At 39.7% G+C, this 26,839-nt stretch overlaps 1 protein-coding gene across 1 annotated transcript in view; it reads left to right on the top strand.

Annotated features, from left to right (window-relative positions):
* Positions 1-26,839, top strand: part of LOC110063349 (transient receptor potential cation channel subfamily M member-like 2) — a 35,648-nt gene that overhangs the window by 7,293 nt on the left and 1,516 nt on the right. The window contains exons 5-31 of the mRNA XM_020770323.2: positions 89-286; positions 722-899; positions 1,111-1,288; positions 1,777-1,915; positions 2,221-2,290; positions 3,355-3,455; positions 3,572-3,706; positions 3,869-3,916; positions 4,957-5,058; positions 5,400-5,665; positions 5,791-6,019; positions 6,510-6,706; positions 9,104-9,269; positions 9,446-9,574; positions 10,198-10,446; positions 10,921-11,101; positions 11,609-11,741; positions 12,992-13,200; positions 13,670-13,802; positions 15,631-16,247; positions 16,771-16,952; positions 17,391-17,476; positions 24,192-24,293; positions 24,766-24,852; positions 25,046-25,151; positions 25,380-25,523; positions 26,391-26,504. Of these exons, the coding sequence (XP_020625982.2) occupies positions 89-286; positions 722-899; positions 1,111-1,288; positions 1,777-1,915; positions 2,221-2,290; positions 3,355-3,455; positions 3,572-3,706; positions 3,869-3,916; positions 4,957-5,058; positions 5,400-5,665; positions 5,791-6,019; positions 6,510-6,706; positions 9,104-9,269; positions 9,446-9,574; positions 10,198-10,446; positions 10,921-11,101; positions 11,609-11,741; positions 12,992-13,200; positions 13,670-13,802; positions 15,631-16,247; positions 16,771-16,952; positions 17,391-17,476; positions 24,192-24,293; positions 24,766-24,852; positions 25,046-25,151; positions 25,380-25,523; positions 26,391-26,504 (4,479 nt within the window). The remainder of the gene's footprint in view (positions 1-88; positions 287-721; positions 900-1,110; positions 1,289-1,776; positions 1,916-2,220; positions 2,291-3,354; positions 3,456-3,571; positions 3,707-3,868; positions 3,917-4,956; positions 5,059-5,399; positions 5,666-5,790; positions 6,020-6,509; positions 6,707-9,103; positions 9,270-9,445; positions 9,575-10,197; positions 10,447-10,920; positions 11,102-11,608; positions 11,742-12,991; positions 13,201-13,669; positions 13,803-15,630; positions 16,248-16,770; positions 16,953-17,390; positions 17,477-24,191; positions 24,294-24,765; positions 24,853-25,045; positions 25,152-25,379; positions 25,524-26,390; positions 26,505-26,839) is intronic.

The raw sequence follows: 26,839 nt of genomic DNA, 5'->3' as shown, positions 1-26,839 counted from the left end.
TTTAGTGGGCAAGTTTTCAATAAATCCTCTGCAAGAGAAGCAAAAAAGCAATTTTATCGAAATACTACAATTTTCCTTATATTCACAGGCCGCGGAAACTACAGGGGCCTGGATCATAACTGGCGGCACAAACACGGGTGTCATGCGACATGTGGGTGAGGCTGTGCGGGGTCACACAGTCATGTCACGCGGTGCTCAACTCAAGGATAATGCTCAACAGGTTCATTTGATTGGCATAGCGACCTGGGGAATCGTAGATCATAGAAAAATTCTTGTCGCAAATCAGGTGAATTCATAATAGGTCAGCCAAGTAAGAGACGGGAAAATGTTTTGGAAAAAAGATTGGAAATCTGACCTTTAAAAGACACTAAAATGCGAATTCCTAATTCCCTCTATGAAGTGCGCCTGCAAGGAACCATGGTAGTTGTATTCGTAATCTTGGGTATTTGTTTTGATGAATCCAGCTACCATGATTCTCTGCAGGCGCGTCTCATAGAGTGATTTGGCCAATGATAGGGTGGGATCATATGAGGTTTTCGGTTTGTAGAGTTAAATATATGTATACTTGGCTGTGTCATTGTGTTTGCCTCATTAGCTTAAAATTAAACGTGTCAGAAGAGTACTGATTTAAAAGAGTCAGATATCACACTTTGTTAACTTACTTAGCTGTGGAAATGATATTGTCGATCAATGGCTAATTTCATAGTTCTGTCTCTATCAGGAAGTGGTGCCATACCATATGACCTCCAGCATGCTGTCACAGGGCGCATGCCTGGATAACAATCACACTCATTTCATCCTGGTGGATGATGGGACGATCAACAAATATGGAGGAGAGATCTCATTTCGCGCGAGTCTTGAAAACTGTATCTCGCGAAAAAAGATGGAGAAATCTTGTGGTAAGATTCACTTAACCGTACAAGACAATTCATCATTCAGTTAGGTTTGTTATGTGGCGTGTTAATTTGCCATGCGCTTTTTCGTTAAGTGGAGAAAGATGCTGATAAGAGTTGGAGTGTGTTGAATAATTTCAGTCTCTACAAACGTAACGAGAGATCGAGACGCTGAAAGTTCGTGCTGATTTTCTTTCTATAACTGTTGGCATAACAGAGCGAACCCATGGCGTACCTGTGGTGCTGCTTGTACTTGAAGGAGGACCCAACACCATTCGCACAGTTCTGGAGTCTGTAACTAGAAATCCTGCTGTTCCAGTTGTTGTTGCGGAAGGCAGTGGCCGCGCAGCTGACATCTTGGCATATGCGCATCGCTTTATCTCTCAAAGTAGCTGGTAAGCATTCTCGTCCCCAGAGCCGCCTGCTCTTCTTAGCCAACGGTGCCTGGGCACGAGAAGAAAGGTGGCTCTGGCCATGGATGCATGACTTGACTGGCTTGATTTTTAGACTAAGATCTTCACTGATTGCAGTACAAACAGAACCTAAACGGATTTTAACAAAGGAAATTAAAATTAGGATATAAAATTCTTGCTCAAAGTGCCATTATTATGTTTCGTTACGGAACACCTCAATGAAAAATTCTATCCTTTGAAGCCACTTTTAAACTTTGTAGGCCTTAACTGTAAAATTTTATTGTTTTTGTTTGTTTTTTTTTTGTTGTTGTTTTTTCTAGAGTCCACCCCTCCTGCCTTAATTTTTCTTCTACTAATATAACGGCGCGGATGTTTATTTTGTCAACAATAATCTGCTTAATCACTGCAGTAAACTGGTTTTTCTACGATAACATGTTGATTAACTGTTTTTGATTTGCCTTTTTCTCTAGTGACCTTCAGGAAATGGTGGATGTCGTCGACCATCATCAACTATTTGTCAAAATCGAAAAAGCTTTCCCTGAGTGTGACGAGGAAGGATGTCTGAAGATTTACGAGAATGTACTGAGATGCGTCGGCAACAAGCAATATGTATGTTATCTGTCTTTCAGTGATACAATAAGTTTTCTTTCTTCTCCTTTCTTCTACAATATTCGAATAGCAATTTTATACGGTTTCTTAACGAGCAAAAATTACCGATAATACGACTTTGAGTAAGTCATTTTTTTTGTGCTTACCCTTTCCTCTTTTAATCAGGTTCGTCTATCTCAACACTTTGCAAGCCATTTTTCTCGGTTCTCGACACAAAATTGAATAAACGTTTAAAGACAGCTGTTTTAATTTAGTTCACCCTTTCTGTGCTACAAACGTTCTTGTCTCTTTATTTTATTATATAGATCACAGTTTTCAGTGTGAACGAAGAAGGAATGGATATCGACAGAGCAATTTTAAAAGCACTCTTGAACGGTATTAATTTATGTTGTTTTTACATGGACTAAGTCAATGAGGATCCCATCAGAATATTTGTTATATCAAGGTTAGACAGTGACTTGTGTATCGATACTAGCGATACACACCTCCATGAAATTCACAAGTTACTTCCTTCACGTGACGGTGATCCTTTCGCAAGAAACAAACTTTTTTATTCAAGTGCATAACTCTGCATCCCGATTAATCGAATATAGTCGAAGCTCTCTGTACAAACACTACCATAATACGAAAAGCTTACTGGGTCCCTGTCATGATACAGTTTGTAATTAATAATGGTAATATGACTGAGTGGAGTCCAATTCGGTCTGTAATCATACGAGTGATTAACAAAATCGGACGACCGCGAAGCGGGAGTCCGATTTGTTACTCGCGAGTATGATTACAGACTGAATTGCACGACGCGAAGCCCTGTTACCAATTAATCAAAACTATGACAAAATTCGAGAAACGAACAAACCATCGATTGAGCTGAAAAACACAGCAGTTTACTCAACAAAGTGCACCGCAACAGCGCGCGCAAAATGACGCGTACTGTCCAATTACAAGCATGACGCGTACACTGTCTAATTAATGCTCAAATCGGGCTGCTGAGAGCCAATCACGTTCGAGAATTTCGTTATAGTTTTGATTAATAAAATAATTCTATAATACGGCCGGCGCTTCAGAACTTAGTTACTTCAAACGAGCTATATTATTTTACACATTAGGCTGTCTATCTGTCATTGATATTGTTCGGTTCGGGTAAGCTAAAACCTCAGTTGAATATAACCACTGGAAGTCTTGCTTTATATTTCATGCCACATGCAAGCAAGTAACAGATACGAGCTCACCTGTGCAACAGCTCCAACTCTTCAAAGTTTAATTTATAACTTTTCAAACTTTTCGTCCGTCGGTTACCTCACCTGTTTGTTAGATGCAAGTTGTTGAATTTCAATATCCTATAGCTATTAGCCATGTACGTAACTAACGAAAGGGTCTGTCCTAACGAACCGCCTTCGACTTGTGTTTCGTTTTAAAACTTTTTTTCTTCTTTCACAAAGGTCACAGTGCTTCTCCATCACATCAACTCAGCCTCGCATTGATATGGAATCGAGCTGACATCGCCAAATGCGAAATCTTCAAAGAAGATCGTAAATGGGAGGTTTGAACTAAGTGTTTTTACCTGTCAAATTCTGCTCTATATAAATCCCTGCTTTTCGTTTGAAACCTTCTGCTCTTGTTTCTAAATCAGTAGTGTTATTGTTTCTTTGTTCTTAGATTTCAGCGTTGGAAAGTGCTATGTTTGAGGCGTTGGTGAAGGACCGTGTTAAGTTCGTGGACCTTCTGCTGGAGAACGGCGTCAGTATGTCATCTTTCCTCACTGCTCGTCGTCTGGAAGAGCTTTACAGAGTTGTACGTTTATGTTATGTATACCATCAATTCAGTTTCATCAGTGTTAACAATTTTGACAAATGACACTTAACATTTAGATTTAAGGGTTGTCAGAATAGAAGTAAAATGTGGAATAGTAAAATAGTAAAATGAATAAAATAATGTAATAATGGTTTTCAACAGAGAGCAAGAAAAAGCACCACGCTACGTCGTCTGTTTGGTGGCTGGAAGGTTAGTGAAGACAAACATTCTTTTCAGTTACTATGCTAGCCCTGGTGGGAGGGGATTAGTAGCGGAGATCCGGCGGCCCGAAAAAGCAGCGGAGCCCCATACTCATATAGGAAAGAAAAGAAAACCCATGAGCTGATTTTCTCATGGTTATCATGGCTAGCGGTATTGCTCGTGGGCGCGTACGCACGACGACGGCGACGACGGCGAAGACGACGACGGAGTCGCGCAACATGGCGGCCATACTCCAAATAATAGGTTGACAGAGACATGCAGCCTTGGTTTACCGTGTACTTCTTTGATATTGGACATCCCTGTTATGATCAATTGGCATCTGTCAAAACAAGGTATCCGCTAACCAGTATCACGTGACCATATCGCGGGCTCAAGTTTACAGCTCATCGAGATCACGTGTTGTTTTTAAGTTGACCGCTGACCTAGTGCTGGTTTTCGAGTGGATCACGGGCTCATGTCAGGTTAACTTGTTTCAGGATTGTTCGGAAGCCGGTTAACGCTAACCCAGGATTAAAAGTTAACCGAATTATAACTTTTTCTTCTACTGACAAATGTTTTTTGCTGCTTTGTTTTGTGTATATGGTGATTATTAAAACTCAAAACAGAAGGCTAAACAATATACAGAAAACCTCACCACAAAGTTACAAAACTCAAATCAAAATTCTACCTTTTCCTGTTAGCTTAATCGGGCTCTGAACAACCCGGTCCAGGAGCTCCGCTTTTAGACTGGCCTAAATCTATATATTAGAGATGGTACACATAAAAGCACATGCAAAGGAGTATTTCATTAACAGCTTCTTGCAAATATTGTTATGGGCAGAAAATTCTAGAAACAAACGCTGGTCATTACAAAATCATTGTCTTCTTGTCATAAATTGTCTTGCCATTCCATCTTAGAAGGGGTGCCTTTAATAAAGATGGGGAAAGCTTTTAAGAAAAAAAAATCGGTTCTACAGGGAAACGTTTTGGAGAAGGGGACCTAAAGACGACCTACATGGAATCCTAGTGGTTGTTATTTTTTTTCGCAGGAAGCTCATTCCTTCAAACTACAAAACTTGGCAAACATTACAGAGCGACTACTCGGGATCACTTTTGTTAACCACCACAAGGACTATGGATCAATTAAGAAAGTAAGTTACTCTTGATCTCGCCTGCTGTCTTTGAAAGTGAACAAACTGAAAATATACTGCAGTTATGATAAAATTCTAAAATGCGAATAAGGTGAACAGTGGCTTGACAACGCGTCTCAAACTACGTGCAGAGTCATAGACTATTTCACGGACACATACTGTCAACAAAAAAAGGAACAATAAAAGAAACTGCTTTTGTATCTGATAGAGATAATGTTTTAGCAAAATGACCTGTCTTTAAGACTTTTAATTACAAATGTACAAACTGTGGTGTTTATCCTAAATTCCTCTTGATGCGGGAAAGAAATAACTATGGCTTAAGTTCCTGTTTTGTTATTCAGGGTATCGGAATGGCAAACATGAAAATGTTTATGTCAACTACAGATGACAGCTATTTTGGCGTTGGATTTAAGTTTCCGTACAATGAGCTGTTAATCTGGGCAGTGCTGTCCAATCTTCATAAAATGGCGCTCTATGTGTGGGAGCACGGCGATGAGAACCTGGCCAAGGCCCTTGTGGCGGGAAAACTGTTCAAGGCCCTGGCGGAGGAGATGGCCAAGGATGAACTCAAGGCTGATGTGTCAGAGGAACTGCAAGCTCATTCATTGTACGTAAAAGGACCGCTAAAAATGTCACTTGAAGAAAAACAAATATAGCGCTTGATTGAATTCCGTGTTGTTCGTATTGTTTGAAATTTGAACCGCTAATATTTGTTGGACCATTTCTCTGCAGTGAATTTCTTAACATTGCCTTGGGTTTACTGGATGAATGTCACCGCACAAATGAAGACATGGCGCAACAACTTTTGACATATAACCTAGATAACTGGGGAGACCAGTGCTGTCTGTCACTTGCTGTTGCTACGCGACACGAGGAGTTCGTGGCACACACGTGTTGTCAAACACTGCTAACGGAGCTCTGGATGGGTGCCATGAAAATGGGGGAATGGGCCTCATTGAAGGTAAGAGTACAATATTACGATCATCTGACTCGATTGGCATGTAAGTTAGACTATCGTGATCACTTGTGCTAATGGGAAAGTTAGCTATATACACTCAAGTGCTTTTTTCATGGTAGCGATGCACCTGTTAGATGCCTGGCATTGCATGTGTCTCTTTGAGGAACATTTAGATGGCGTGGATCAAACTCGTGCTATTTAAGGAGATTCTGTGTCAAACAAACCAGTCACAATTGTATCAAACCAACAAAAAACGCTACATATAGGAAAACATTTGACTCGAAAACTCAAGGTGAAGTTTTCTCGCGGCTATTTTTCTCGCGCAAAACATTTGGGTTTTTTTTTATTCACACCTGCATGCCAATCCTTTTAGAAAATACTTGTTGGAGTCCGAGGAATAGTGTTTAAATGCTGTTTCAAGTTGGAAGTAAGTGTCGTTTTCGGTCATCACGTCGGACATATTTTAAGTGTTGCCTTACTGTTGTCCTTACAGACTGTGCTAGGCATCTTGGTTCCACCCACAATTGCATTTAAGGAGTTCAAAACCAAGAAGGAACTGTGTCAAATGCCTGTCACATTCGAGGAACATGAACTAGAACAAACTAAGAGAGATGAGGAGGAGACTGGCAATGAAAAGCGCAACGGAAACACTGCTCATTTCTCAAAAGGAGACTCGCAAATACATCTCAGGTAATTACAAATGATGCAGGCTGTGATCGCGCGTATTCTGTTAACTTTGAAAAACGTCATCACGAGTTTTGACCAGTTGAGAATTTACCCTTGTAAATATCTTTACTAACTCAACTATAGTTTTAAACAACATCTTAGGTGTATCGTAACATGTAATGGAAGTTTGTCACTGAACTTACAGAGTGTAGTTCTTGTACTGTATTGTCCGTGTTATTGTCTAATGTGATCCGAGAAGACATCTCTGTAATTAAATGTAAACTCTATCAAGCAAACTTGCCTGCCGTAAATGGTTTTCAACCGCAATGAAAACACAGTGCAGTGGCGGATCGTATAGGCGAAAATACTTCGCGCCCGAAGGGCCGAAACATTTTTTTCTGATCCCTCCTTAATTTAAGGCTCGAAGGACCCCAAGAAGTAGTAAGAGGAGCTTATAAAGAGGTCTGGATCCACCATTGCAGTGAAAACGTCCCATTTTCTATACTTTCGTAGACAAAAGGTTCTTTTAATAGTCTCCTTTGACGAAATGGATTTGTGCATTGTGTTCTGGTGTTCCCCTTCTACTGATGATTTCCTTGTTCTTGTGTTCTCCTGCCGCTGATGATGATTTCCTTGTTCAATGAATGGTAATCCGCTTGGTTGAAGACTCAACTAATGACAGTTTACTCTTCAGGCTGTGGTCAATTCTAAACTTGCGTGTTTATCATTCATTTACTGAACGTACACAGTCAGTTTCAAATTTTGCGTCTCGCAATGTCCGCCCTTTTTGTTGTCAAGAGAAGACAAATGTCCGTCTGAAGTCGAAATAAGATAATATGTTTTCCCGAATTGCGCGTATAGGTCTTTTAAAATAACTTGCTTTATTTGTTCAGGATCTTTGCACTTGAGCAGAAGTTTGCCATCTTTTGATGCGTCACATTCGTCATACCCATGTGAACCAACTAACCACACGTTCTCGAACATGGTATCGTAAGGGGATCGATTATTTGTATCTTCCACGTTTGGACAGACTATAGCAAAGCTGTCTCCCGTGTTCATCACCAGTGCCTTGTTTCCATTAACAAATTGCTGACCTTCTCGGGACCATACTACTCGTACCACCCCAGCATCAGAATCAGCCACGATCAATAAACCAATAATCAATAATCTGCTTCGAATCCAAAACATTACCCGGATTAGTTGATGTTAATTGTGTTTTGTTTCTACAATGGCTGTTTACTCGGCCCGTAAAAATAAGGATTTACTTTACTTTATTTAAATAATTTACGTCATGAAGACTACAGACATTTGTTTCACATGTGACACGTTTGTTTTAGCTGGTAGCCAGTAAGTTTCAATCCAATAAAAAGACATGTTGTCACTGCTATCACACAAGCTTTATTTCTCCTTTGTTCTGTCCACAGGTAATGTATTTTCTGGTCCTACATTGTATTGTATTAAAAGTATGAAGTCCATTTTGCCAACGTTCTTTTTATATTAAAAGAACATTTTTTTATGGTAATGAAGACAGGGAACTGAGAAGCTCTGTTTGTTTCTTGAAATTAAACTGATTCGATCCCAAGTTTGGTTCATTTCTCTCCTATAGATGTTCCATCCTCTGCATAAATAAAGCGCAAAAATTCCCTTTTGTTTCAATTAATTCAAATCATGATTATGTACTCTTGACCCCGCCAAACCACACCCACTTTGACTAATATGCACATATTATATAAAGGATTTTTATTTTAGCCATATTGAAGGTACAACACATATATCTTATTAGATGTTTTGGTGTGTAGTATCGCTGTATATTTTTAAGAGTTGTGCCGTATTTTGACGAGCCCGAAGGGCTCGCCAAAATAAAACAACGAGTAAAAATATAAAGCGATACTACACACCAAAACATCTAATAAGAGATTTATCATCTAACTGCTGTAGTCAATAAATTTATCAACGAATGTGGGAGAGTGTGACAGTTTTGCGTGCGCGCGCCGACCTGTACGGCAAATAGATACAAAACTGTACAAATATACATAAATGTACATAAACGTTTTCAACAATATTAACAATCAGTGTGACTGCGTTTGTATTCGCTTGCATGCGAACGTTTTCGCGCGGATTCGCGTAAAAGGTGCGTGTGCGTGTATATCTGGTGATTTGTTCTGTATTATGCGTATTTGTTTTGTTGACTCGGTCAATATCGTATCATAGCAAATTCTGGTTGGTCATTCATAAAAATATGTTTAAGATTTAAACTTTTTCTTCACCTTTATTTTCAAAATAGACTGTTCTTTGCCTTGTTACTGTTGTTCTGGCTTTCCTTTTTCCGTAAATAAAAACCCTATTCTAGGAACCTGTTCAATTGAAACGTAAGGTTATTTCATGAATTAGCTGGTAGTTGTTTTATTTATTGTTTTGCAGGTCATTCTCGTCTCACAGCCGTACAGAAAGCACTGACTCTCTGAGTGTAAAGAAGAGATGTAGCCTGTTTGACAAGGAGGCTGAAAGCGTCAGGATTGATCTCAGTTTGGGACAGAAGTTGTGCGAATTTTATCGTGCACCCATCACTAAATTCTGGGCAAATGTGGTGTGTATTTTACCTCAATTAGTCAGCAGCACGAGATTAGAAATAAATGAGTATTTTGTCATTAATTTGAGTGAATTAATAGTTCATTAAACCGAAACACAAGGCTTGCTGTGCATGGTATGCTCGCATAAGCGACGGTGTGTTAATTCAACTTGTTATTTTCTTTTTGGCGACAGATCGTCTACTTCATTTTCCTGATAGTATTCTGCTATGTCATATTAGTTCGTCTTCCTCCGACGCCTCCTCCCCATGAAATGATCCTCATCATTTTTGTGTTCACACTGTGTACAGAGGAGATCAGACAGGTTAGTGCGGATAAAACGGATATTTCTCCGTTTTCATGCTAGGACAAATTCTGAAACTGGAGACTAAAACGGCTATACCTTACACCATTAGCCATTGGAAATCGTGTTTTTCAGCGTAATCAACATTTTTTGCGACGCAAGGTTTCCCAGAATATTTAGAAAGAGCTATACTTGAAGAGGTGGCCTCATGGTTAGTGCCCTCGTCTCCGGATCGAGCGGTTGGCTTCGAGCCCTGGCCGGGGACATTTTGTTGTGTTCCTGGGCAAGACACTTTACTCTCACAGTGCCTCTCTCCACCCAGATGTATAAATGGGTACCGGCGAATGCAGTGCTGGAGGTAACCCTGCGATGGACTAGCATCCCATCCAGGGCGGAGTAGAAATACTCCTAGTCGCTTCATGCTACAGAAGCCGGAGATAAGCGCCGCCCTGATGAGCCACTTGGCTCGTAGAGAGACGTTACCACAGTTGAATATATTTCCAAAGTGCTGTGGTCTCGATTACTTTTGACACGAATTAAATATCAACAAGACTGTGGAAATTGGAGGCAAGATAGCGCCTCTGTCGATTTTCCAAAACCGAGCATTGACAAAGTCAATTTATCTCCTCTTTGCAAATCTATAGGTGCTCCATTCGGAGCCCAAAACTCTGTGCAAGAAACTGAAAGAATGGGCCACTTCCAAATGGAATTTGTGTGATGCTTGTGCCATAGTACTGTTCTTCATTGCTGTCGGTTTTCGCTTGAATCCAGCAACACTTAGAATTGGTCATATGCTCTACTGCCTCGACATCATGTTGTGGATCATCCGGGTGCTTGATATTTTCTCTGTCAGTAAAGTACTGGGACCTTATGTGGTCATGATTGGTCGAATGGTGAGTTCAGTTTAGTATTGACTGTAGATGTGGGTACAGAGCTAGGAAGCTTAAGACATTGTTTAGTGAAGAATATTGTACTGTAAGAAGCTTTACATCTGTTGCTCGTTACAGAAATGTGAAGAACGTTTCGATGTAAGTGCCGAGCATTTATTCGGAGTTGACACAAAATGAAGAGCTTGCACGATCACAGTTTATTTAGCATACTTCATAACTGAATTCATATTGAACATGAATTTACGACATAATTGATAACATGACTTATTACCGAGGACATTTGAGGTCTTATTTTTTACGTGAATAATTATTCCTCAGTCTTGCTTTACCAAAAAAACGTTGTTGTTGTTGTTGTTGTTGTTGTTGTTTGTTGTTTTTTGTTGTGATGTGTTATTCTTAATTCGTCTCACTCAATTATCGCTGAACAGAGATAGGAAGTAGCCTGCATTGTGATATTTCTGTTCTCTTTGTATCCAGACAATCGACATGACTTATTTCCTGTTGATCATGGTGGTATTTTTGATGGCATATGGAGTAGCACAGCAAGCCATCTTGTTTCCTCACGAGCATGGCTCATGGAGCCTCATTCCTAAAGTCTTCTTCAGACCTTACTTTCAAGTCTACGGCGAACTGTTTATTGAGGATACAACCTATTCTGGCAAGTTATTGTTACTATTCCCCACCCGAGGGGGGGGGGGGGGGTATTCCCTTATATGAGCTATAAAGCTCTGTTCGGCCGCAAAGGATACGTTTTCTTAGCCATTTTGGTCAGGAATAGGGTATCGATTTTGGTCATTTTGGTCTCAAATAGGGTATGTGTTTTTTTTAGAGGCAACGATCCTACCTAATGAAGGCATATAAACAATGCCTTTAACATTGGTCTGAACTAGGGAACTAATTATAAGGCAGGTCTGAAATAAGGTATTCATTTAAGGGCCAGGTCTAAAACAAGGTAGCAAATTATTAGTCAGGTCATAAATAGTGAAATAGGGTAGGTAAAATCACATATTGTGGACTTTTAAATAGGGTAAGGGTTTTGGGAAGCGAGTTACACACCCCCATCCTATTTTTCTGGAAGTAACCCCACCCACCCCCGGGTTCTTTGCTTAGTGTTGTGGTTTTCTTATAGAAATTAAAGAATGACTTGCTTGTGCGTCTTTTGCAGATGACCAAAACAACACAGCATTCAACACACCGCGTTATGATGAAATTGGGGGAACACTTGTCACTGTCATTATGGCGCTATTTCTACTGGTGGCTAATATTCTGCTGCTTAATTTGCTCATCGCCATTTTCAAGTAAGTCATGTTAAAAGAATGACGTTATTTTGTGATATGCTGGGAGAAGTAGTGACCTCATGGCTAGTGAACTCCGGACACGATAGTCAGTGAGTGGTCTGGGTTCGAGCCCTGGCGGGGGACATTGCGTTGTGCTCTTGGGCAAGACACTTTACTCTTTCAGTTCATGCCTCTGTCCACCCAGGTGTATAAATCGGGTAGTTACAAACTGTTTGGAAAAAGTAGTCAGACACCAGTCAGTTTGACTAATATTGCGATGTGTTCCAACGCTCATGGCCCTTGTTGTACCTTATCGTTGCTTTACGTCTTGTTCTTCATTAAATCAGCTCAACGAGTCAACTGTATTTCCTGTGCGTTGGTTACTTGATTGTACCTTTTCTTCTTTTTTTGTAATTGTGGTTATATTTGTACTTTGTCTGCCCTTCGATTTTTTTCTTCTCTTGTCTACTCAGTTTTCCATTCTTGTACATATTGTACGATGCCTTTTTAGTCGCTGAACGATTTTTTTAGAGCTGTTTTCACTAAAACCAAAGTAACCACTTTGGCCAATCAGTAGAGACACAGACAATCCAGTTAACCAATCAAAACTCGAAGTCAATATGTGTAGCTAGCACGAAGGGCGGAAAAACGTGTGTGAGCGAGTCACGATTGGTTTAAGTTAAATTTCACAATAGTTGAGAAAGTGGCGTAAACTTTTTAAACGAATCACTCAGCGTAGAAATGCAGAACTAACGCAAACGCGAATTGCTTTCAACAGCTAAGTGAAAACCGCTCAATACAGTCCTTGGACACTGAAAGTTTTAAATATTCATTAGTCAGTATTCGTCTGTAGCTTGTTGTTCTATTTGCGGTCAAGGCACACCATCCTAGCCTTTATATTCCTCTCTTGTTATCCTTGTTAATCTGTGATCGATGTAGAAAACGTTTTTGTTCAGGTCTAGTCTTATATCATGTTTCTCATAAAAAAAAAAACTGTTTAAAGACGTGAAAAATCATCACAAACATGTTTAGTCAATCAAGTTTTAACAATTCAGCATCAGTGACTGACGACTTAGGGACATATCTAAACTCTGCTGTGAATGACGCAGGTTACATGCTTAAAACTGCTCTGGATAACAATGGAAGCAGTATAGAAGTCCACAATCTTACACTAGAAAACTGAGACTTGGTTAGCGATATTACGTTGTATTATTTGCGATCAAACTACCTTTGTATTTCTATAATGAATAGATTACAATTTGTTTTCATAGCAACACATTTTCCAATGTCCAAGCCAACTCAAACCAGATCTGGAAGTTTCAGCGGTATCAACTGATACTGGAGTATGCGCACAGGCCTGTCCTTGTTCCACCGTTCATTATCTTGAATCACCTGCATCTCATGTACAAAGCTTGCTGTAGACCACGATGCTGTAACAAGAAAAATAGCCTGCACCGGAAAAGGACAGACAAAAAACTGAGTGAGTGAAAATGAGTGAAAACACCAAAGTAAATGCTCATTTAGTGAAAACGAACACAAGGAAAGTCAAGATTTGGGAAGATTTAGACGAATTACGAACGACCAATGTCACACATAAGACTACATTTCTCAAAGGAAGCGATCCTTCAAGTAGCTACTCCAATTTTCTTCGTAAGTTTGCCCCATACCCAGTAGGAAAAAAAAACACTTGGAGATTGGAATGAGAAAAAATCAAATGCGTGCAATGTGTCTCCTAGCTTCTCCTGCGCGTCTCTTTCCGCCCTTTTTTAAGATTTCCTTTGAAAGCCCGGTGCTGCGATCAGGAGAAACTCGTTTCTGCAAAGATTATTCTCCGTCAATTCTTTACGCAGTTCACATGTAAAGTTCATTTCTTTTACACAATAGAACAATCCTATCAATATTGACTCCATTTCTTTATTTATTTTTCTTGTTTATTCTAAACAATGTAGAACTCTTCCTGGAGAGACAAGATGTGCACAAGCTGATGTTATTCGAAGAACAATGCACTGAAAGTTATCTACAACAAAAAGATACACTGTTTCACGCTACTCCAGAAGAGAGGGTGCGAGCCATTGGGTTTAGGTAACGGTGCTAATCTTCCGATGAGTTCATCTTGCGCTATCATTTCCTCGTTGTTACCGTTTTTGTTCTGTTCTTTGTTGTGCTGTTTCATTTTTTATTAAATCCATTTTGAAATCACTGGTTATCATTGCAATCTGATTGGCTCTCAATGGTGCGATTTATTCACGAATCGCACTATTTTTTGCTCTAAATCGCATCTTTTTCTCAGCCAATGAGAATGGGCCAGTAAAACATAACAACCCATCAGATTTCAAGATTAGTTTAAAGTACTCAATAAAATTTCAGGAAAATGAAAGGCAAAAAGCCACTGTGTGGAGAATTTTGCAAATACTATCGCCAAAACTTTGTTGTTATTGTAGCTTTTTTCTCAAAAAAATTGACAAATTTAATTAATTAGTTTCTGAATGACGATTATGAGCTCCTTTAGGTTGAAGACCTACTTTAATGGAAGTTCCCAGCTTTCAGTGTCCATTTTGACGAATATTTTGGCGATTTTTCTTCAACATCTGCTCAAAATCCGTATGATACTGAGTCCAGTAAAACATAAACAAACGAAAACCACACAACAACAAATTCAGGGTCATCTCAAGAACGTAGATGTTTCCAGGTTTCCGGTAGTTTCAAACGAAGCAGCAAAACAGCTCAACTCTGTTGCTGTGAATAAACATAGTCAACATACGCCACACTGCACAAAATAGTGAATGAACGAACGTCTTACGAAGCCGGTGCCAGTCCCGCCATCTTGGAAATATCTTAAAACAAATGGCGCTGCCAGAACTTGACAAGGTCCTGAGTATTGAGTCCTACGCCGAGGTTACAAAAAGAAACGGAGATGATAACGAGCTGGACCCCTTAAAATCATGCCATTGAACGGCATTTAAAAGAAAAAAAACGTACTATCCACTTGGCATCGTACACTCGAGGGAGTTTCAACACTCAAAAGAAATCGATCGCAGAATTACACAGGATATGCACCTTCAAATTTCTTCTCCAGAGACAATGAAGAGTCGCAGCCTCAACCACAGAAGAAAGGTAGGCCTTCCATAATAATGATTCGGGCGACGAAAATTGCACTTTTATACCTGAAGTAGACTAGTTTCGACTTCAGATCAGAACTGCTTGTTTCTTTGTCATGCTCGAATGAGTTTTCGTCACATGACATCGTTTTGCATACTAAATTAGACGTAAAGGCGTTTCCGGTTCCGCTAAATTTTTAACAAACCGGCTACTGGAACAATACACCAAAAATCTAAAATTTAAGGCGATAAAATTGTGCGATTTCAAAATGGATCTAATAAAGTGGCAATTGAACTACGTGTCGTGCAATTTTAGTCTGAAATCATACTTGTGATTTCAAATCGAACTTGCGCTGCGCGCTCGTTCGATTTTGAAATCACGCGTATGATTTCAGACCAAATTGCACTCCACTCAGTTCAATTACCATTATTAATCGTGCTCGTAATTTCAAATCGGCCTCGCGCTTCGCGCTCGCCCGATTTTGAAATTACTCGTGCGTTTACTCCCTGAGTTGTACTCAACTCGGTCCAATTACTTTTACCTATAGCTGTTTATTTCATATTTACTTTTTCCTACTCAAAACAAGTGAACGCGGATAGCTCCACGAAAATTTCATAAAATGTCGTCGTCATTATAGACCAAATATCTAAACAAATTTAACACTTGGAAAAACGTATTTCATCACTGAGAGAAACACAATTTGTTTTCGTAGTAAGTTTTTCAGTACACAAATCCCGAGAGCAACGTTAAATTAAACCTGGGATGGTGTGTGATGTAATCTGTCGTTTTTTGCTATTTTCTTGTTATTTAGAGTTGACTCGATCAACAATCATCTGAAGGAAACAACTCGAGAAAATGAAACCAAAGTCCAGCAAATCACCAAAAAGGTGAATGGTATTGAAGACCGCTTGACACGCATGGAAGAATACACAATACAAATCCTTGACATGCTTGCCAAAGTACAAGAACCCCTCTCCTCCCCTACAGAGGAGCGAGATGAAGCCATATTTGGGAGTGACTCGTGGACGGTTGAATCACGTGATCAAGATCAATCTGCAGCCAGGAGCGGCGCGAGCGGCCCTGCAAGACTGTTCAGCAGGATGATGAGTGTGCCAGCTTACGTACACAGACAGCAAGCAGGAGCAGACTCTAGTACTCGCAGCATACCGATGTACTTCAGGCACAAACTTCCTCACAGCAACCCATTCCCAGCATGGTACCGTCAGGTGTCTAAAAGGAGCAGTATTCAGAAAGCTATTCGGAAATTCAGAAGAAGTAACACGTTACCTTCACTTGATGAACCTTCTGAGGCCACCAACAATGGGTCAGCGGAAGCCAGTAAAATAAAGTCGCGGATTCCTCCTGAGCATGTTCCACCACAGATGCCGCTGAAACGTGCAGACAGTGAGGGTGCAGTTCAATCTCAAGGTTTGATATCTTCCGCAACCGTTTAAGAGAAGAAGAAACACTTGACACGTTTTAAAGAATCTTAAATCATTCGAAGAAACAAGAACCGATCGATGGTCAATTCTGGATTCTTTATTAAATACTGACAAATGAGAGATGTTTGCTTTATATATATAAAGCAGAATAAATTCAGCGTCGCCTGTTCACCATCGTTTAAGTTTAATGGGATAAGATTTCTAACATCTCTTAAGGATGTCATTGGCTTTGTAAAGAGCTTTTAGCTTTGCAATAAAACTAACTAAAGCAATACTTTGCAATAAAGCTAAAACTCCGCCGCTCTTTTTTGTACCATTGGGGTTACTCGCCATCCAGTAACCACATGTCCTTTCAGAGGGCTTTAGTTGTTTCTTTGTAACGGGAAAATCTGCAATCAAGTTCATTTGAAAGCTTGAATTATTTTAGCAGTTCTCACTTGCAGAGAAACTCAGTTACTTAAAGAAAGAGCGGTGCAATCTTACTGTTTCTCGTGTATTTTTTCTCTTAGCAAAGGCTGCTGCTCAAGGCAAAACTCGCAGACGTTCCAACACGCTTCCTTGCAATGTGCACTTCAGAGACGCATTTGCAGCCGCCAGAGAACTGGGTCTACACGTGAGAGCGAGGCAGTCCCCTTATCCACTGAGCGACCGACAACGGTATCCAGTTCCAGACTTCCTTGTGGACTGGCAGGTGATACAGTTATTCTAAGTAAAATTTCTTCATGTGACAGCTTAAGACCGAAATAAAGATCTAATGAGTGCGCACTGAGTCTCTTATCGAAAGAGAAGACACAGCTAAATTTCGTCTGTAAAATGAGTTTTATAAGACGAAGCGTAGCCTGTGAGCACACTCTCCGCGGGGATTGTTTTGTGTAAACCCAAGCTGCAAGCGAAAATTTATACTTCAACTTTGCATTAGGTTTCATAACAACAAAGCAACGTTTTGTATTTTCTTGTGATTGCAACGTGCCATTGTTACCTTGCTTTTTAACATAGCGTCATACAGCTATTCAATAAGACCCTGCCTTATGTAGCTAGTATAAAATGTATAATATGCAAGATGCAGCCGTCAGCCGATGACATTTACTACTACGTAACACTTATTAGAGTATTTAACTTCCATATTAAGATGCCGTTCCCAGGCTATGCTCCTCCGGTGTATACCGCGTCTGACGTTATTCATGATCCTGACTGGGCAGATACTGATCTGTTGGAGTGAGTATAAAATATTTCACCCGGGGACAACAATATTCTTCTTGATCTTATGTTGCAATGTATATATTACATAATTGGTTCATGTAAAATGCGAAAAATTAGAAAGTAATATAACCTTCAATGACCTTCAAAGTCCTCTTCAAGTTTGTTTTACTGACTAGCCGAGAAGAGATTATCTTGTCTGTTATTGGTCAGAGCATGTTATCACATATAAAGCAAATACACTTTAAAACGTTGAATATACGCTTACTTAAAGTTCGCCTCGCGTGACGTCGTGCTACATATGTGTTTTATTATTATGCTTGTTAATTTGGGCTCAGTTTTACAAAATCGCTGGCGTCTCACTCCTGTTCGAATGACGTCTCAGAAAGTTAAGACAATTTATAACCCACGCTTAATTTTCGCGCAATTCTATTGGTTACTTTACGTCACGTGGTGCAAAATTACTGTGGAATCCGCTGATAATGGCATAAAAAAAAGTGGTCGCCAATGCTGTTCCGATAAGTGCAAAAGAGTCAACAAAATATGCAGAAAATTAATGGGAGGGTTATAAAATAAATAAACCTCTTTCTGGCTCGCTGGTATGTTGGCTGATAAAGTCCTTGGCTGAGAGATTGTCCTCAAAATTTCACATTTGCGCTCGAAGCTTCGCTTCTCGGCCAAATATTCATTTTTCGGATATTATCAGCCGACATGCCAGGCGCCAGAAGGGGTTTATTGCCAACGAGACAGGCGAGGGAAAACGCGAGCCTGTCGAGGCGGCGAGATATAGAGCCGTGCGTAGTTTGATGGTTATGCAGAAAAACTCTCAGATCTTTCAGCTCGATTTTCGTGTAATCCGGTTCCGTCAGTGATATATTTTTGGCCACATTAGGATGTAGCCGGAAGCACGAACCAATCAGAACACTATTTTTCTTTGTGACATTACGAGGCTTCGAAACTATTTTTCCTACCATTCTGCCTTTTGAGGCGTATACATCTTGGATTTGTTGTGATTGAATCGTACAATTGTTAAAGCTCAACAAGACCCGAGTTGTTTTCTGGAATGAATTCGAGTGTTCTTTAAGGTCATTCCCCAGTATTGCATTGCGCATCCCTACTGCGCATAATTTCACTCGTGATTAGCGCGCGCACATTAAAAAATGGCGGCTTTTTGTTTACAGCTGGACCTCGCCATAGAGGTAAATCGTCATTTTCTCGCAAACGAGTATGGTGACCTATCATTTTTTTCTGTTGTTTTGAGTTGAGTAATAAATTTCTCTGTGTAAAATAAATATGGACCAATTCTCAGGGTAGGGCAAAAAGCAATCGTCGGAAACGTGAATTTAGCAAGCAATCGTGACTACAATCATGATGCTATTATAAGGATTTATATGGGTATAAACAAGGTGCTGTTGCTCCTAAACAAACATGGGGACCCCTCATTTTTATTTCAAAATTTAAGAGGCACCCTCTGTAAATTTCAACTATGGCCATTTGGACCAGAAAAAATCAAATTCCTCAAACTTTCTCAGATGAATGGTCTAGATAAGTGATTAACAAAAATATAACTTTCAGTTCAATTCGATTCGTATTTTAGCGCTGGGGCCACCATCTTGGTTTTGCCCCTCTGAGAGGGCTTTCAGCGGCCATTTTAGGGCACATTTTTAACAATTTGCCATACAAAGAAAACGATATAAATCCGGGTAAAAACCCTTTATTCGAGACAAGCAAATGTTTCTTGTTACATTGAGAGGCTGTTTTGGCAATTTGATTATCACCTGATTTTTTTACAGAATTTTAAATTTCTTCCCTTTCGGACTACTCATGAAGCGCCATAAAAAAGGCGAAGTTTAAAGGAAAATATCGCAAAAAGTACATCACTTGAGATCCCAAAACTACCCTCCACTTAAAGAACAATGTCGCACCTGTAAAAACATGCAATAAAATTTTGGGGCAGTTAAAACTGTAAAATGTTAGTAGAAGAAGTTTAAGCTGTGCTTTTGTCAACAAAGACCGCCGTCCTAATTAGCATAATAATGTGAAAATAACGGTGCACAAAGAAAATAATGATATATTCCACTTACCTCGCGACATGTCGACAACTGGATGTTCCACGATGCCTCATGTTATATTTCCAGTATGTTTCAGCCACATTTTCGGTGATTAGTGTACAAAATCACTCTCAGACATCGCCACGGTTAAGCAGATTTCAACTCTCCGAAGCCCGCTTCATAACATCTATCAATATTATTTGTCTTTCGTCTCATAAGCCGCCGTTTACAAGAAGTTAAACAATTTGCTGAGATCCTAACTGACCCAGAAGTCTGTTAGCAGCCTTTAAAATCCTCCTCTTAATCGAGGATTCTCATTAAGAACTCGTTTAAGCTCAATGAATAAGTTGCCAGTAATCGGATACCCGTGTTTGCGCAAAGAACTCTGGGATCGTCAGGGGGCAAACATTGCAAGTCGCTAGAAGGAAATGTATGGCGAAAAATTGTTTCGACGCCCAAAAACACGGTTTTGGGGAGAGATCAACGCTTTTTCGCCGTTGTTTTATCGCAAATTGATTTTGGCAATGTTGATACATGGAAAATGTAAGTTTTTGTTCGAATAACCATGAAATAAGTGATAAAATTTACCGATGAACTCCCTTCTCCTTGCGTGAGGTTTATTGTGAAATACATGGAAGAGAATATTGAAAATTTCAATACACGCCTGATCTCGAGAGGCTACCCGGAGCAAATGGTAGAGAAGACCCTTCGAGAAGTTAAATATAAAGACAGAAAAGAAGCTCTAAAACGGAAATCGAAAATTGCAGAAAGAACTACTACCCCTTGTGTCGGGCAATTTCACTCAACCGTCAATACCAAATTTTGGAAAGCATAACCACGCACAAATGGCACTTTTAAATACAAATACTTAGAGATATATTCAAGGAGCCACCATTGATCTGTTATAGAAAAGGAAAATCACGGAAATACGAGCTTGTAAAAGCAAAACGAAGGCTTTGAGCAACACAGTAGCCACACAGCATGAGTCGCGCCGACTCATTTGTCATTAAATCAACCCCAGACAGTACAATGATCGCCACCGGACTTATTTCCAGTATTATTTGTATGACTGAGCTTTCACAAAAGCCAAAAGTAGTCTGTGCACAACTTAAAAGGCTTTACTGGGTTATTTTCCTCTCGATTTATACCTAATTAATGTTGTAATATTTTCAGACCATTACGCGATGTAAATTTCACAATAAACTTCACGCAAGCAACGGAGTTTATCGGTAGATTTTGTCACATATTTCTCGGTTATTCAAACAAAAACTTACATATTCCACATATCAACATTGCCCAAATCCATTCGCGATAAAAATGATGGCGAAAAAGCGTTGATCTCTCTCAACAATCGTTTTCTTGTACCTCGAAACAACTTTTCGCCATACATTTCCTTCTAGCGACTAGCAATGTTTGCCCCCTGACGATCCCAGAGTTCTTTGCGCAAACACGGGTATCCGATTACTGGCAACTCATTCATTCTGTTTTGATCTGTTGTGCGCCCGCCATTATTCCACAGATTGCGTTACATTTGACAAATGCACATTCCAACGGGTAGGGGTAGGGGGGTAGGAAGTGAAAATGTAACCGACATTAAAGCCATCTTATGCATTTCTGTGACTAAACTAGTAACTGGCTTTCCCAGAATGATTTGAACATGAGCTTCTGTTTGCAGGTATTTTCTAGGTTATTTTTGCAGGGTAGGTGGGGGAGAAGAGGGGGGGGGGGGGGTCGTGTATTAAAAAAAAAAAAAAGAAAAAAGAAAACGATAGACAGTATCAGGTCAACAGATTATGATCTGTGTGTCTTGATCAGCTTTATCAGTTCATCAGTGAGGCCCTATTAGGGGTTTTAGTGTCGGGCTTCGGAGAGTTGAAATCTGCTTAACCGTGGCGATGTCTGAGAGTGATTTCGTACACTAATCACCGAAAATGTGGCTGAAACATACTGGAAATATAACATGAGGCATCGTGGAACATCCAGTTGTCGACATGTCGCGAGGTAAGTGGAATATATCATTATTTTCTCTGTGCACTGTTATTTTCACGTTATTATGCTAATTAGGACGGCGGTCTTTGTTGACAAAAGCACAGCTTAAACTTCTTCTACTAACATTTTACAGGTTTAACTGCCCCAAAATTTTATTGCATGTTTTTACAGGTGCGACATTGTTCTTTAAGTGGAGGGTAGTTTTGGGATCTCAAGTGATGTACTTTTTGCGATATTTTCCTTTAAACTTCGCCTTTTTTATGGCGCTTCATGAGTAGTCCGAAAGGGAAGAAATTTAAAATTCTGTAAAAAAATCAGGTGATAATCAAATTACCAAAACAGCCTCTCAATGTAACAAGAAACATTTGCTTGTCTCGAATAAAGGGTTTTTACCCGGATTTAGATCGTTTTCTTTGTATGACAAATTGTTAAAAATGTGCCCTAAAATGGCCGCTGAAAGCCCTCTCAGAGGGGCAAAACCAAGATGGTGGTCCCAGCGCTAAAATACGAATCGAATTGAACTGAAAGTTATATTTTTGTTAATCACTTATCTAGACCATTCATCTGAGAAAGTTTGAGGAATTTGATTTTTTCTGGTCCAAATGGCCATAGTTGAAATTTACAGAGGGCGCCTCTTAAGTTCCTATAATATAAACAATCAATAGGCAAAGTTTCACCAAAATCTCAGTGCAGGTTCTATTTCAGTGGAATGACCTTAATTGATTCAGAGTAACGCTCAGGATTTGTTCGCCATCCTTTCGACGAATTATTTCGGTAAGTAATTTATCTGACATCCTGCTATTCGCTGTGGCTACATGTCCGGCAGCTGGACAGGCTTTTTAAAATACTCTGTGATCGGCAGTGAGACTTAAAAAAAGTAAAACAACGTAACAAGAACTCTATGACAGGCGACCTCAAGAGGAATCGAACTCCGGTGACCGCATGGCAAGCGATACCCATTACCACTGCGCCACGGCAACCGGCCGGAAGCCTTCCGAATTCGGCCACGGATTACTTTGAAAAACCTGTCCGGCTGCCGGACATAGAGACACAGCGTCTGCTTTTTGAAGGTGAATGTGAAATAAGTTAGTAAAGAATCAATGAGGTGCATGTAACTTCGATTTAACGCTTTTCCACGGAGACAAAAGTGTTGAGCAGAGAACAGTGTAAAACAAGCTTGGATGTAATCCGGGGATGTAATATGACGAAGATTATCAATGTTGTTTGTTTAATTTGAACGTGTTTTTAAAGGATTATTTGCAATCAATTCGGTGATTCGCGGTAAGTTTTTAAGTGATTTTAAATGGTCTATGTTTGGTTTGAAGTTTCTTTTAATTTCAAGAACTTTGCTCAGAGGTCGTCAGAAGTGAACTCGTTGGTTCGATTTGAGCTGTCAACACGTTGATTGAAATTTACCCTCAAAGAGCGCTTTCGCTCCAATAAACACCTGAATGAGGTCTTCCAATTATGCGATTCAATCGTTACAAATCCAAGTTACATTCACCTTCAAAAAGCAGAATGTCAGACAAACTACTTACCGAAATAATTCGTCGAGCGGATGCATTACCCTGAATCAAATCAACAACACTCGAATTCATTCCAGAAAACAACTCGGGTCTTGTTAAGCTTAACCAATTGTACGATCCAATCACAACAAATCCAAGATGTATACGCCTCAAAAAGCAGAATGGTAGGCAAAATAATCGCCCAACGAGGTCCCGCATGCAGGATTGTTAAAAATACAAAAATAATATAGATTTACGCCAGCCTAAAAGCGTAGCTCCTGGGCCGGGTTGTTCAGAGCCAAATTAAGCTAACCCAGGAAAAGGTAGAATTTTGATTTGAGTTTTGTAACTTTGCGGTGAGGTTTTCTGTATATTGTTTGGCCTTCTGTTTTGAGGTTTAATAATCACTATATACACAAAACAAAGCAGCAAAAAACATTTGTATAGAAGAAAAAGTTATAATTCGGTTAACTTTTAATCCTGGGTTAGCGTTAACCGGCTTCCGAAGAATCCTGCCCTGTTTTCAACAAGTTAACCTGGGATGAGCCTGCGATCCAATCGAAAACCAGCACTTGGTCAGCGGTCAACTTTAAAAAACACTCGACCTCAAGGAGCTGTGAACTTGAGCGCGCGATATGGTCACGTGATACTGGTCAGCGGATACCTTGTTTGACAGATGTCAATTGATCATAACTTGGATGTCCAATATCAAAGAAATACACGGTAAATCAAGGCTGCATATCTCTGTCAACCTATTATTTGGAGTATGGCCGCCATGTTGCGCGACTCCGTCGTCGTCGTCGCCGTCGTGCGTACGCGCCCACGAGCAATACCGCTAGCCATGATAACCATATGAAAATCAACTCATGGGTTTCCTTTTCTTTCCTATATGAGTATGGGGCTCCGCTATTAAGTGTTTGGCGTTTTGTTCACTGAGTTGAAAAATAAACAATGTTGTGTTTAATTACAGCAATAATTTGAAACATTAACTAAAAGAAATTGATTTTAACACCTGTTATACTAGAATTATCCCAAATAAATATTACAAAATTCAGTCGACTCCTGTTTATTAACTCAATTCACTTGTTGGCACTTACCGATAGGTACAACTAGTTTACTAAATAATCCCTTTACTGAGCTCGACATAAGGACGCCAATATTACTGAACTGCTTGTTTGATTCTTTCAGGCCTGCTTATCAACATGTACAACTCAATTTCAATGACGTGGGAAAAGGTGTGGACAGAAGAAGCTATGAGGGAATCTACAATGTTGTTGATGGCATACCACGGTTTGTAACACTCCTCAGTTCTTTCAATATTGTTCGTTTGAAATGAACAAAACTCCAGCCTTTTATAACCCTATACTAACTAGCTATCTCTTTCAGCGAAAATAATCTTGGCCCTCAATGTAGACGGTTTTGTGAAAGCGGAAACATAATTCAATAATTTTTACTGGTTTGCATAACCTTTACTCGGTTCAGGTTTAAATACGACAGTCAGTATTGTATGGATAATTACATTCAGTTAATGTGAACAGACTTGTGTTTTATAAAAAAAAGTATAAAAAAAAGTTATGCAAACCCGAGACGTAGTCGAGTAACTGTCTCGAATTCTCCGAACCCTCCTCGTGTTTAGATGAGGCTATGTAAACACAGAAAAAGTGTTCTATTTCTTAATGACTATCCACTTAGGACGGTAATATTTTTTGTCCATTTAAGTGGAGCTAGTGGTTTTTTTTTTTTCCATTTCGCTCTGTGCTAGAAACCCAATGGGACGAACAGGGATCGCAGCAAGAGGCCTTCTGGGTCGCTGGGGACCAAATCACGTCGCTGATCCTATTGTCACGAGGTAAACCGAAGCCCAGCAGTGCCTGTGGTTGTAATTATAGATTTACAAGTGTTCTAGGGGTGTGGGGCGTTTCTTAAGCCAAGTGAAGTCGAACTGCATTTCCAAAGAATTTTGACTCTTATTCCTGTGGTATTGTCAATTGTCTAATCAACAAGAACTTACCAAGTCCTTTTGCTTTGCTTTCTCCTTTTAGATGGAAAAGAACTCCAGATGGCACGCTGGTAGAGCGATTTGACAAGCGTGTTCTGGAGTTCGTTGCACTCCAAAGACGGGACACTTTGGAATGGGTTTTACCAGAGGTTTGTGGTTAAGAACAAATCCCTTAATCATCATTGTGACTCAGATTAGGTCATGTGATTGGTTCCATTTCTAATTGGCTATTACTGCTGTTGTTGTTTGTTTCGTTTTGTTTGTTTATTTTTTTCATATTTTTCTGGATACCCGCTGACATGATAGAAAAGTGTCCACCCCCATTTTCCTTACGTTTTCTCAAATATTTGTACTTAGATGTTTTTTTTGTTCGACAGGGACCTGTCGAGGTCGATGAAACCGTTTCAACAACTCTTCTTAAGGAATTTAACCAAGAAGCTCTGTGTTCTGAGAATGCCACTGAGGAAGAAAGGCAACTTATGTCTGAACGTCTTGAGCAACTTTTTGCCAACGGTATCCCGGTAAGTAAAACCACAGAAAACCCCGTTTAATTGCCTTTTAATTCTTCTTTCCACGCTATTATTGTGCTTTTTCCAAAGTAAAGAACAATAAAGAACACCGCTCTCCTGAAGCACACGTGAAACCTAAATACTGATGTTGAACGGTTTAACAAATGAGTTCGTACAATTACATTTCTATTTGCCATCCTCTAAGCTTACAATACTAAATTGACAAATAGTACATTTCTCAAATGAAAATACTATTGCTTTTCACATTTTTGTTCATCTTTATTTCAAGGGCAAAAGTTCAGTTTCATCATGATTGTGCCCCACCATGGCGTCTCTAACTCCCTAAATCTTAAGTTTGTTCAGTACGACACGTAGTAAAGAAACAACCCCCTGTCTTGTGCATCTTTTGTAAGCAATGGTGATCACATGCCGCAGTTTAAAAACAGGAAGCGTTTAATGATGTAAAAAAATGTTTAACGTTGAGAGCTGAATACGCCTTTCTATGATAGGCTCGAAATGCGTTTGAAATGTTACGGCGGCATATTAGTGGAGAGGATTCATTGGTTGGAAACACAATCTAGCCGTCCTGACGTCATGCGAAAACATTCTATACCAAAACATGGTTAAGACCTCGGTTAGCAAATCAGACGCATTACCCTTACACGAAAAATACGTGATGCGTCACTCATGCTTTGTGGAGGAATAAAAGGAACGCGTTTGAAGTTACGTTGAATGACGACCATTTTGAACGTTATTTTCATTAATGAATCATAATACAGTCAACGACTCAAACACAGCTGAATGTAAAATTGATAAATGGAAACTCAATGTAAAATAAAAATAGTCCCATTCATGCCAGGACTCTGATTTTGTCGACAGGTTTACAAGGGATACGTTGACGATCCTCGCAACACAGACAACGCTTGGATCGAAACTATAGCTACGAACTTTCATGATGACACGGGAGAAATTCTTGATGACGTTCAATTAAAAGTATGTATTTTAACAGCATTAATAACAGCATGTATCTAATGTATCGTTATGCACATACGTGGGGGTCTAGTATTTATTGACTTTTTATTTTATTCTTTTCTTTTGCCTTTAGTTTGCACGGTTATTTCTTTAGTCAGAGGGGCCAGTTGCTCGGCTGAACTTAACCAAACATTGATTTGCTTTGACTTTTTTCCTGTAGTTGTAGTTGTCGTCATTATCCAATAATTTAGAACGCTTTTCACTTCAGCTCTACAAAAACCTGTGCCACTTTTTCATCTAGTCAGAAGTAAAACCAAAACCAATCGAGACTCGTCCCCACACGTTTTCCCGCGCTT

This window comes from Orbicella faveolata, unplaced genomic scaffold, assembly GCF_042242905.1.
Source record: "Orbicella faveolata isolate gen_17 unplaced genomic scaffold, um_ofav_v1 contig_26, whole genome shotgun sequence".
Taxonomy (NCBI): Eukaryota; Metazoa; Cnidaria; class Anthozoa; order Scleractinia; family Merulinidae; genus Orbicella; species Orbicella faveolata.
Note: the sequence above shows the minus strand (reverse complement) of the source record. Positions and strands in the feature narration are given on the sequence as shown.